The sequence below is a fragment of the Ischnura elegans genome, chromosome 8, assembly GCF_921293095.1.
Source record: "Ischnura elegans chromosome 8, ioIscEleg1.1, whole genome shotgun sequence".
Lineage (NCBI taxonomy): Eukaryota > Metazoa > Arthropoda > Insecta > Odonata > Coenagrionidae > Ischnura > Ischnura elegans.
The window spans coordinates 37,008,590-37,020,655 of NC_060253.1; the positions used below are offsets into that span (position 1 = coordinate 37,008,590).

At 40.2% G+C, this 12,066-nt stretch overlaps 1 protein-coding gene across 1 annotated transcript in view; it reads right to left on the reverse strand.

The window, feature by feature from the left end:
• Positions 1–12,066, reverse strand: part of LOC124163454 (mediator of DNA damage checkpoint protein 1-like) — a 284,887-nt gene that overhangs the window by 16,960 nt on the left and 255,861 nt on the right. The window contains exon 2 of the mRNA XM_046540374.1: positions 3,080–3,591. Within this exon, the coding sequence (XP_046396330.1) occupies positions 3,080–3,591 (512 nt within the window). The remainder of the gene's footprint in view (positions 1–3,079; positions 3,592–12,066) is intronic.

A 12,066-nucleotide genomic window follows, 5' to 3' on the forward strand; every position in this document is an offset into this window, starting at 1 on the left:
GGAGAAAGTTGGCCACGATTTCGTTCACGGCAACCGGAACAAGAATTATACGCTAGAGAGATATTATCTACTAGATAAAATCTAGTGACGCCGGAAGCGTGCGACGGGAGGATGAGTTGTCCTAGCAAAATCCAGCTAAGAAGGGAAGAGGACGGGAGACGGAAGGGAGATTTACTATCAATCTCAACTCCACAGGTCACTGCTCAACCAAATATAAGTTCAAGCCCTTCAGATATGGTGCTTACGAGGATTTTTAAAATAGAAGAAGTACATACACTTTGTAGGTATATAATATTACCTTAGTAGGTATTTAAGAATCTATATCGAGAGTGCCTTCAAAAAGGTTCTATCCTCTGGTACTTTAGTAATGTAAGTTAAAATCGGAGACTTCAACGCCCGATTATGACCACGAATTATTATACTTCTATTTTCCACGATTGAAAGTTTTCTCAGAGTAAAGGCTGAAGTTATTATTCATACAACTGACACCTTCACTATCATCATTTACGGACGATGTTGATAGAGTACGAAAAATAAAGAGATTCGTCAATATTTATGTATACTTTTGGGCTTACCCGCGTCAAAACTTTAAAATGGCCAACGTTTCCTCTCCGATAAATATTGTATTCTAATCTATTATGCAAATGTTATTTCGTTACTAGAAAGTGCTAGTCCAGCCATATAGAACAAGATTGAAAATAAAATGAAAAAAAAACAGTGTCACATGAACGGTAGCGTTGCATGGCACGTGCAATGACAAACTATGACAAAAATCAGTTCCGAGATGCGGATTTGGCAGAGAATGGGAAAAGTAGAATTGACAGCAAGGAGTAAGCATAATGAAAGAGTCACCAGCGTGGGAAATAAATGAAAAACAACTGGTAATTGTTCTGGGAATGGGAAGATTTTATTCTTGAAATAAAGTCATTTCTGCCGAATTAATTTGTTCCAGAAAACTTAAAACAATTCAGCGGAGGCAATGGGCGTCAATTTGATCACTTTTCGTGAACTCCTTATTTCTCATCGTAGAACCTCGATCAAAAGACGCATTTAATCGCTCAACGGCAATGAGTATGATAGGTGTAATTGTTTACCTCCAAGTACTGGCATTAGTAAAGTAAAAAATTTACTACGAAAGGTCATATCGGCAGCGGTTACCTCATACTGTGACGCCCGTCTCCCGGGGACCCGGATTATCTCTGAGAGCCCGAGAAAGGGTTCGAAAAAGGGTCGCCCTTCCGTCCAGTAGATCTGACCATTTCTTGGCCCCAGAAAACTACCACTAACCAGTTCTTTAACACCCCACAAAAATTGAATTTAGTATTTTCCCATATACATGATGCATTGGTAGAAAGAGTGATGATCCTTTTTTCGTTCGAAGTACAACGTAACTCAATTTGGTTCTGTTGATTTGTGTCGCCTTTCAATGGTTGTCTCCGAGCATAGTACCTCTAAGACGTGAATTTTTGAACTATAAGGCGTGTGCTTCCTCGATTTTTATCCAAGTAAAATGGGGGAAAAATTATACCATTGAAATTTGGACCGCTACTATCGGTGCGCAAGCAAATTGGTTTCCTCTCCGATGGCTTATTATTATTTGGCCCAATACCGACGAGGGAAATACAGATGTTTCACACTGTCCTCCTCTTTTCGCGGTAAAAGTAGAGAACAGAATCCCCGCAGCTTCCCTGCCCAGAGTTTTATCCGCACTTGTCATCAGAATGGTGGCACATATGATAATGGTAATTAAATACCTTTGAAATGCTTCAGTAAAATTTCTCGTGGATAATTTCCCGCATTTTTTCCCCTTCTACCTCTTTGTTACTAATAGCAATCACCTCCTCTTGCATTCGGGCTAGATAAGTAGAAAACAGTTCACTCGGAAGCCATCTCTGCTTCCACGCTATGCGTGAATTACGCAAGAGACTCACGCTGCAGGGATTCCGCCTCCGACTTTCACGATGAAATGGGAAGACGATTCGCGGTCTTTAAATTTCCTTTCGTCGGAAAATTAAACGAAAAAATTATATGCCATCTGAAAGAAACCCGATTTTCCCACTCTCCAATTAAGTAGGAACAAACTTTGTTGGGATACATTATCGCCAATGCGTGCATTTATTTCATATGAAATTAATGAAAGTGAGAGTAATTGAAGTACTGTAACATATAAGAGTTGAAAAATAACAAACCTTCATGGGGCTGAATTTTTCCGCGATGTGTTCGTTCACTTCCTTCCCAAAGAAACCTACTGGGCACTACTTTTTGACCCAACTAACCATCACTCCGAAAAGAAAAAGTAATTGCGAACCACGTTCCACTAGTAACAGCATCATAAGGTAAGTACATCAAGAACACTGGCCGGGGATAATTTCCCCTTCCAACACTTGCAACCTCTCATCTAGCTTCATAAATTGGAGCACACTTGATGAATTTACATGTAAATGCAGCAAGAAGCAAATCTCCCCTAGCAATTGCCGCACAGTAAAACTCGCTTCTAACGAATTTCAGGGGACCATCGTTCCGTTTTATTATAAACAGGATTTAGTTATATCCATAATAAAGAATGTTACCTTACACATCACCGGATTTCCAGCTAATACTCCGTAAATCGTCTTTATTTAAGCAACAGATCCGTAATTATTAACCATCGTCCTACCATCAAACGACTGTAAAGGAAAGGATTTTAAGATCAACAGTAGGACTACGTGGTGATGGCCACATGTAAGAGCAACTGATGATAAGTTACGGTTAAGTAGCGAAGATATCCGTTTTTTCTATGTAAAAGAGGAAATGATTCCCCAATGGACCAAAGAATAAATCGTAATGACGGGAATTTCATATCATCCGAATTCGTTACATGCCGAGGTATTTAGATTGGCGATCCTTAGGAAGTCCAAGGGACCGTGAACTCACCTCGTCATAGGAGGAATATCTTTACATGCGTGATTGTTATAAGCGAGTTTTACTCCATTTTATTTTTATGCGGAATTAATAATATTTTTGAATAATTAGTGATGGTGACACTACGTCTCCACGCGATGTCAGGCTTGAATGTTCTGAATTTTGTGCGTTAACTCACCTTCATTCCGAACTGGAGGAAGGGCAGAATGTCTCCGGATGGCAGTTCCGGGTCGAGGGGGCTGAAATGATCGTACAGAGACTGCGACATGGTATGCGGCTGCGTTCCCACGTGAGGGGGCCGCACCCACGTCTGCTGCGCGTGTTGCGCCCCGCGCGCAGCGTAGTCCTCCGTGTGCCTGCGCCGACCTCGGGCCGCCTGCGCCGAAACCTCCGCTCGCCGCCTCGGCTCAGCCTGGTGGTGATGCTGCGCCGAAGATCCGCTCCCGGCCACGGCGGCGCGACGCCTCGCCATCTCCCGGGAAGTGGTCGTCGATGGAGTAGTGGTAGTTGTGGAGGAGATAGTGGTGGAGGAAATGGTAGTGGAGGTTGTACTGGTGGAGGAAGAGTTGGCGGAGGTTTCCTCTGCCGGCACTCCGCCCCCAGCACTCGATTCCACCTCTTCAGGGCCGGCATCCTCCGCGACCACTCCTACTACCTCCCCTCCATCCTTGGGCAGAATCTCCACGGTACCTGCGAAAGTTTAAGGCAATTAGCCATAAATAAAAATAAGAAAATGCTTAATATCAGCGGAATTAACCGAAAAAAGTCAAATAATTGCGGAGAGATGTCGTGGAACAACATATCGAATGATGAAGAAGGTTTTGAAAAAGTTGAATTAAATTAAGAAGGTATCGTATTGCCCACAAATTTCATAATAACCGCTAATTACAGTACACAACCTAATGACAATCGTATTAAAATCGAAACACGTGTTGTATGCGTTTATTAAAAAATTAGTGAGCAATACGAAACCTTGTTCAACATTAGAATTAACGGAGTGGAGAGGGCACATAAAATTAATATATGTAGCATGATCAGTGGCGCCGACTACACGGGGCTTAAGGGGGCCCGATCCCCCTCAAAAATTCCTTATGGGTGTGAGGAAAAATGTGTCAGGCTTGTCGATTTTCCCCGTAGTATTCAGATATCGAGGTTCGAGTTATCATTTTAAGTGCAAGAAGAGTAAGTAGTTAAGTGCAAGGCAAGGACAAGGAAGGTGGGTGGTCAAAGTGTTTCCAAAGAAAGTCTTGAATTGTTAATTGTTTTAAGAGCAGTGTGAGTCTGTGGCTTAGTCCAATCAGTTCAACTTTCAGGCGGCGTAGCGTTTCATGGAAAATCAGCCGTTATATGAAGATAAAAAATGTTAGCAGACGAGCTTACGAAGAAGACGAATTAGGAGATGATGGCGATAAATCTTTCATAATCGTGTTGTATTTGATATTCTGATAGCAGTATAAGAACATTTTCCTTAACAAGATATCAAAGAAAAGAAAATTTGCAATCCTAAGGTTGTATGTAACAATTAAAAAATGCATCTTCTGATAATAGTAAAGGCTCACAGAAAGAATACCAGTACATTATTATTCTGAAAGACTACACAGGGAAATAAAACGCATAAAAAATAAAAGTTACGCATTGTTTTACAAAGAACTTCACTTTCACTCGCTGAGGTATCATTTTTCATCATCCATCTGCGGAGAGTACGGAAGAATTCCATTGTTATTTAAAGACTAGGAGGTAAGCTTTTTGGGTAGAGTCCAGCTCTATTCCTAAGAATGTTGAGTCTCGCCGCACAATTTCTCAATGGGACGGACAATCATTATTCAAGCTCATCCTCCACGGAATACGAACTGTCATTAATTGTATGAAAAGATGCGTGAAGGAGAGCCACGTCAAAAACAGTAAATAACGGATAGAGAATTAAAAGATAAAGTAAAAGTGACAGTAAATACTCGACGGCTTCAAAATCCCGTTTATGACTGAGCTCGGCCTGATTAATGTGCGTTGTACGCGAGGAACATACAAAATGCATTGGTTATGCAAAGGATTTTCAGTGCATGAATGCCGCACCTAAAGTGCGCATTGCTGCAGTGTGCACTCTTGTGCGATTGAAGCAAATGTGTCGTAATTGAGCGAAACGATTTCCTGAGAAGACAATTAATTTCCTTTGGGATAAAATGCTGTTTACGCTCCCCCACACCTCTGAAGAGAGGGACAGTTAGAGCATGCACGTTCAACATTTATTAATATTTCGGCCGGTCGGCCGAAATTCATTGTAAGTAATTTTTTTTACAAAGAGCAAGTTTTTTAATATCTTTTTTCTTTTCTCATTTTTACGTATATTTTTTTTCTAGAACAATTTCAACAAAAACTATAACAAAATTTGATAATTTTTTAAAGCCAGAAGAAGGAAAGACTCAGCTTGATGAAACAATATGTAAGTATGTTCAACAGATTCAGGCTTTAATTGGGGGAAGTTAGACATATTTAAAATAAAAGAATATAATATATACAAATAAAAGATCGTAGCACTTTTCCACAATTTTTTCACTGCGTAAAACGCGTTTCGGCTCACTGAGCCATCGTCTTGTACCAGATGATGGCTCAGTGAGCCGATACGCGTTTTACGCAGTAAAACATTTTGTGGAAAAGTGCTACGATCTTTTATTTATTTAAATATGTATGTTTCTGGAAAGGGTTGGCTCGCAATATTAAATTCTAAACTTAGTCAGCACCGATTTATTCTACGAACGATGGAAAGCTTGTTTATTAATGTACTTTAGACTCTTTTTTTGTAAAAAGCGTGTTTCTTTAACTCTTTTTTGGATTTAATTTTTATTTTCTACACGAAAAAAAAATTCAAATAACTGATTATTGAATATTGCATCGTCATCAGAAACAAGCAAGTGTGTAAAATGTCTATCGAAGCTAGTTAAGAAAAATCGTGTATTAAAAAAAATGAAAAATTTATGCGATGTCTAATTGACCCTTCACGGCTCTTCGAAAGCTCAGCCAAGGAGGTCATGCGGTCCGCTTAACAAGGTCTGCAGGACACGATTCTTGCTTCATTAGCGCGCCGTTTAAGATTTTTTTCGGAGCGTTAATTGCTCCGCAGTGTCCAAGGGATGCCGACTTCCCAAGACCATGTGAAGTAGCTGGGGGATGTTGAGGAAAAAGACAAGCAGTCTAAGGACCTTCGCATGTATTTCAAGTAGGAAGGAAGTCTCAAGGTGACAGTACATAGAATTAGTCCGATCCAACTTGAAAAGAATATTGGACAAAAAACGGAATGGGTTCGTTCAATGAGTCATTATTACCGATTGCAAAACAGTTTCAACAAAAAATTAAACCATATGTTTCTGTTTCTCGCTCTGTAGACTGCTTATCGAGGTATTCGCTGCGAAGAATCAACGGCATCAATCCTTTTGCAGATGACTTGATGACCTCATTAATGATCTGCAATTTGGCGAAGGCATAAGTAAGAATTGCTATTGAGAAAAAATTCCCCAGGACCGGAAATCGAACCAGGGACCTTTTGCTTTCCGGGCCACCGCGCATACCACCAAGCTATACTAGAAGTTAGTATGTAGTGGTATTCGATCTTAGGGCATGCTAAGATATCACCACAAATAGTTACTGCTCTTTCCAAACACTTAAGGAACAAATTTTAGCGAATGTAATACTTCTTGAGGAGAGTATTTTTATACGTGTCCTTGAGATGATTCTTAGAGATCGAACCACCTGTGTTGAGTGTCAAATTACATGTCCGCTGAATGAATGGATGAAAATATTGCTGTCACAAGACGCCCAACGAAAAGGAAACTATAAACTCTCCACCGGAAATGGTCATGGGCGATGAAAAATGGCTTCCCTTTCGCGCAGCGCGCGCGGGGGCGAGCAAATGAAATACGCCGCGCGCAAACGTCTCCATTGGGAGGCGCGGCTAATAGCGATACCGAGGACGACCACCGGCTGGACTGTGCTCCATCTCAGCTGCACCACACACACATTTGCAATGACAAGGCGTAGGTTTTTTAAAAATGGAATCGCAGAGTGCTATGGACTCCCTCAACTTCATATGGGGGAAAGTGGTAAGCTAATGTGTAGCGCGTTTGGCTGCTGACCGGAGACAATGTTTGGAGGTAATTATCGGAGGCACGTGTCTAGGAGGGGAGGACTTGGGGGGTTTCAGCTTCCGAAATTTTATCCCTTGTGCGACTACCCGCAGTACATTTACTGAGAAGAACTAGCTCAGGAGAACCTATCCTGCGACACTTTATTTTTTCCACACATGCAGTTTCATTTCATAATGTCTGCCAATAAACGAAGATGAATTTAAATTTCAGCATAATGTAAACTTAATATGTAACTGTTGTATGTATGGCGTAGCGGGAGTGAGCTAAGCTCTCACATACACTATTCACCCTACACGTTGAAACGTGTGATTGTGTGAGCAGGAAAAATATATTTTCTTGCGCTGATTGTGTTCATTAAAAAAATTGAATATTGATCAACTACTATCACTAAGTCTGTTTTCTCCAACTATTTTCGAAGCCACTAGATGAAGTAAAAAGGAAAGTTTTCGCTAACCTTTACAAGATTCAAATGAATAACATTGCAGGTAAATATTATTTGCATTTCAATAATTTTTGTGGATAGCATCATTAAAATTTATTTTGTGTAATATTTGAATGCATGTTTTGGCACCCTCTGACTTAGAGAGATTCTATTTAAGTAGAATAGCGTATTAAAAATATAATTATTATTTAAAAGAAACTACGCTCAATTCTATTTCCGAAGTTTTTATAAGGTTACAAAAGGAGTGAATAATGCGAAAAAACAGTATAAAAAATAAAAACACAAAAATAATTTTTGAAAAACGTTAGCAATAGACACTCGAGAGGAATAGCATTGTAAGGTTTTGAATTTCAAAGCTAGTATCATCATATATATAAATTTTGGTCAACTGCCTTATTACTAGAAAGATTTAGTGCTTTCCCGGCGAATAGACTTCGTGTAATGTTCTCGGGAACGCACCGGGTCAAGAACTGCATAACTGCCGACGTTTCGATGTCCTAATTGGCCATCATCCTCAGGCCTATGAGGAAGATGGGTGAGTCGAATATATAAAAGTCGGCAGTTATGCAGTTCCTGACCCGGTACGTTCCCGAGAACATTTAACGATGTATTTTTAATATTTTCTTTCCTTATGGAATTCGTATCGCTCTGGCATCTTTCTTTAAAATATTGTGTAATATTTTATCGTATGTTTTGGGACGCACTGTCAAACCTAAGACTAAGAAAGACCAGCTACCTATTTTTAGTGGAAGAAGTGGAAGAAGAAGAAAAAGTGTTTTAATAAAATAAAATAATTATCAAAGTTTAGTTCTAAATATTTCCGTTATTTTGATCAGGTAAGTTTAGCGGTGACTTTCATACAACCATTTAAATGCGCGTCGGGTGACAGCACATTTGGCGGCCAACTGAAGAATCCTATTTTGCAATACTGATGCATTTGATTCTCATATCTTTCTAGAAAAGAAATATTTCATGGAATTCCACGAAACATGAGTTTCCTGCCGTCGGATCTACGCATAGAGCAGTCCCTCCCAACAGTGACCACTCAGAGACCCTAGCTGTCCTCAGCGTCTCTTCACATGCGGCATGAGTCTTCAAGCGCAGGTGAAAAATGAAAGGATTCGTAAGAAACACTGCCTTCATTTCAATACAATGGGATTCTTGCAACGATGCCAGCCGCAAAGTAATTTGTCGTCCCTTCCCTTCGCAGCAAAAAAAGCTATGGCCTCACTCACAGACTGTTCTTTTTTTATTATTTTCTTTCTCCGTTTTTACCCTGGCTCCAATCCAACTTGGATACAGCTACGAGACGCGACCCAGTGATCTCTGGCGTCATTAACGCCCATGTAATTCCGCAGATCATGAGTTCATCTTCAAGAATTGTACTTCAATTGGCCTTATCTCTATCAAGGGGATCCGTTACCTACCTTTTGCACTGAGCAATTGCATGATGTGTATGGAGGGGGCAGTCTTCTTTTGGAAGCGTTACTAGGATGCAAGCTGGTTGGAAGCATGGAATCACATGCGGCCGTCGTTGACGCTCATGTAATTCCACAGGTCATGAGTTAATCTTCAAGAATTGCGCCTCAATGGGCCTTATCAAAATCAAGGGGATCCGTAATCTACGTTACGAACTGAGCTTAGCAATTAGTATGATATGTACAGAGGGGATAGTCTAATTTTGGAATGAGTGACAACGAAGCAAGCTGGGCAGAAGAATAGAGTTATTTGCGAATTTTAGTGTCCACTACCACGAGCGTAATCATATTCGCATTTAGGGTGGAAGAAAATAAAAGTATATGGTTCAGTCCACCTCAATTCGACAACATTTGAACATCAGGGTATCAGATTTTCCCCAAAATCTCAGTGCGTGTGAATATTAACGTAGAACTAAATACCCCAGATCGTTGTGCGATAAAATAATTTCGTACTATTAATTAGGGATGGACGGATCCAGGATTTATTTTTCGGAACCGGATTCGGATCGGGTCCTTGATTTTCGGAGCCGGATCTTTCGGATCCAAATGCATTTTCAAATTCCTGACGCTGAGATTCCCCAATTATTGTTCAATCTCTTGGGAATAGTCACACTATGTGCCAGTCGTATTTTGCCTTTTTTTATTTTCCACGGCTGAAATTCTCCTACGTAACCTCTGCGAGAGCTTTCAAACAAAAAGTTTCATGAGTAGGACAAGAATCGCATGCGACGGCGCATTCGAAGATAGAATCGGAACTCTTTCCACCCTTATGGGGCGTTGCATTCACTGAAGCTATTATTTAAAATTTCGGATCCAGATCCGATGTCTTCCGCGACTTTGGATCCGATGTATCCGATTAAGGGCAATATCCGCGAATATTTGGATCAGAGGTATCCGATCCGACCATCCCTACTATTAATACGTATTTGGGGAGAGTGGTAGCCTAGTGGGTAGCAGGGTCGCTTGGCTGTTAATAGAGGGGTCTCGACTTCAAATCCAGGGTGAAGCCTTCGGACACCCCTGGACAAAATCCTCGAGTGCGAGGTAGCTCAGAGATAGTAACTGGCCCCTCTACCCTGAATGTGTAAAATTCACACGCCTGTGGCTTAGTTCGGGGTGACCTCTACCCTCACCTTTCCAAACCAACCTCCGGGTTGAATCCCTGAGTGAGTGAGTGAATAGGTGTTTTAAATACATCTTCCCATTTTTGCCGGAAATACGTGCCTTGAACCATACGATTCTTTTTTACAATCTTTACCTCCCTATCTACCAAAATGAAACTGAGGCATGGTATATAGAACGTTTTTAACGAAATTGCCACCCGGTAGTAAACCCGAAAATTTTTTCTGCAAACCAATTACCGGGAATAACTGAAATTCTTCAGAATTTACTATTCAACTACCTGTAAGTTATTTTGGAGCTAGATCTACCTTCACGTATACGAATCCACCGCTGATTAGGACAGTGAGTGAGTCTAGTGAAAGCATGCTCGCATGCCAGCGACTAACTTACTTATTCACTGCTTCCACGTATTTTCTTCGCCCGGCCGTGCCTTTATCCTGTATTCAAAATGCATATTCTCTTCCTTCTCTTCCTCAGCTTGCACAACAACGTTTTCTCTAAATTCTGCATGATCGCAACGAGGAACAGTATCAGCAATCAAACCCTCCATTCTATTTTAATTTTTATTGAATCCTATTGGTACTCATTAAGTCGTAGCTGACTTCATTTACGGGAAGTACCTCCTTTGGTGTTTAATTAAATTGCATCAGTTTTCGCGTTGAACTTACATGAAATTTAAAGTAAAAATAACTAGTAAAAACTGGGAGGTAACCCTCTATACAAACCCCGTGGAAGCATATGTCACAATACCGGAAAAGTTTGTGTATCATTATTTACGCCTGAAAACATTTTAACTATTTGCGCCATTTACGTTGGCATTTTATTTTATTCTTTGAACGGATATAATATTTGAACAATGGATTCAAAATAGTTGCTTTTTTAAGAAAATAAAGGATTATCAGATCAAATATATCATTTAGTCGATTGGAAATTTTTGGTAAGAAATTTCTCACTCAAAACGTATTTTATCAACTTGAAATATTCAGGATATATAAATTAGACTCTCTCAAAAAATTTTCAGCTCCTCAAATTAGTAAATTTGACCTCAGTATTTTTTAAGATGCAATTTTTTGAGTGTGAGAAAAAGAAAAATGTTGCAATAGGTTGACTCTAAAAATCTAGGACATGTTGAGAACGTAAATATAAAATAATTAATAATTCATCAAAAAAGCCAAAATGTGATTTGATGAGAGGAAGTAAGTAGGCCTTAAAAAATTGAATCTGATAAAAAACTGTGGAATAATTTTCAAATTTGATATGAAAACATACATTAACCGGTACTTGTGAATAAAACCAAAAAAGATAGATCGAAGTTTAATGTGCACAAAACCAAAAAAGATAGATCGAACGCGAGAAAATCGTTTAAATAGCCCTACTCTTAATACATAGATAATTTTAAGATGGAAATGTAAGTTTTTGAATGACTAATAAGCCACCAGCAAAAGACAAAATACAACGAGTCGAGAGGAGTGATGCGTGGCCTTAAATGATGATGACGATTGCTGGGTGGATAAAAACCAATGGTGATGACGATTGCTGAGTGGAACCCTGTTTGCTCCCTTGCATCACCCCACAACTCGCATCGCCTTGGCGACTCTTTCTCTGCTCCACTCCGCCGTGAGCGAATCCCAGTGACCTGACGGTTTCCCGGCAACAATGACGGGCGTCCACCCAGATTCTGTGTCTGGCGCCTGATTACCATACACTCCTTTTTTGCCACCTCTTTGCCATTTTGATCCGCTGTTGTTAGCTTACTAGTGCTGGTTAGCGGAGAAGTCTCAGCAAACGAAGGAAAGGTGGGACTAGGACCGAAACGACCGTCGTTACCAATGATCAGCTCCATGAGGAAAATACGCGGAATTTTAGTTTGATATAACGGCAATCACGCGACTAAGCTTAAAAGAGCGCATCCCTCCTTATCTACCAGTTGAATTTTGTCTGTGTTTTTGGAATAATTACCCCTATAAAACTCATACTATCATTTCGA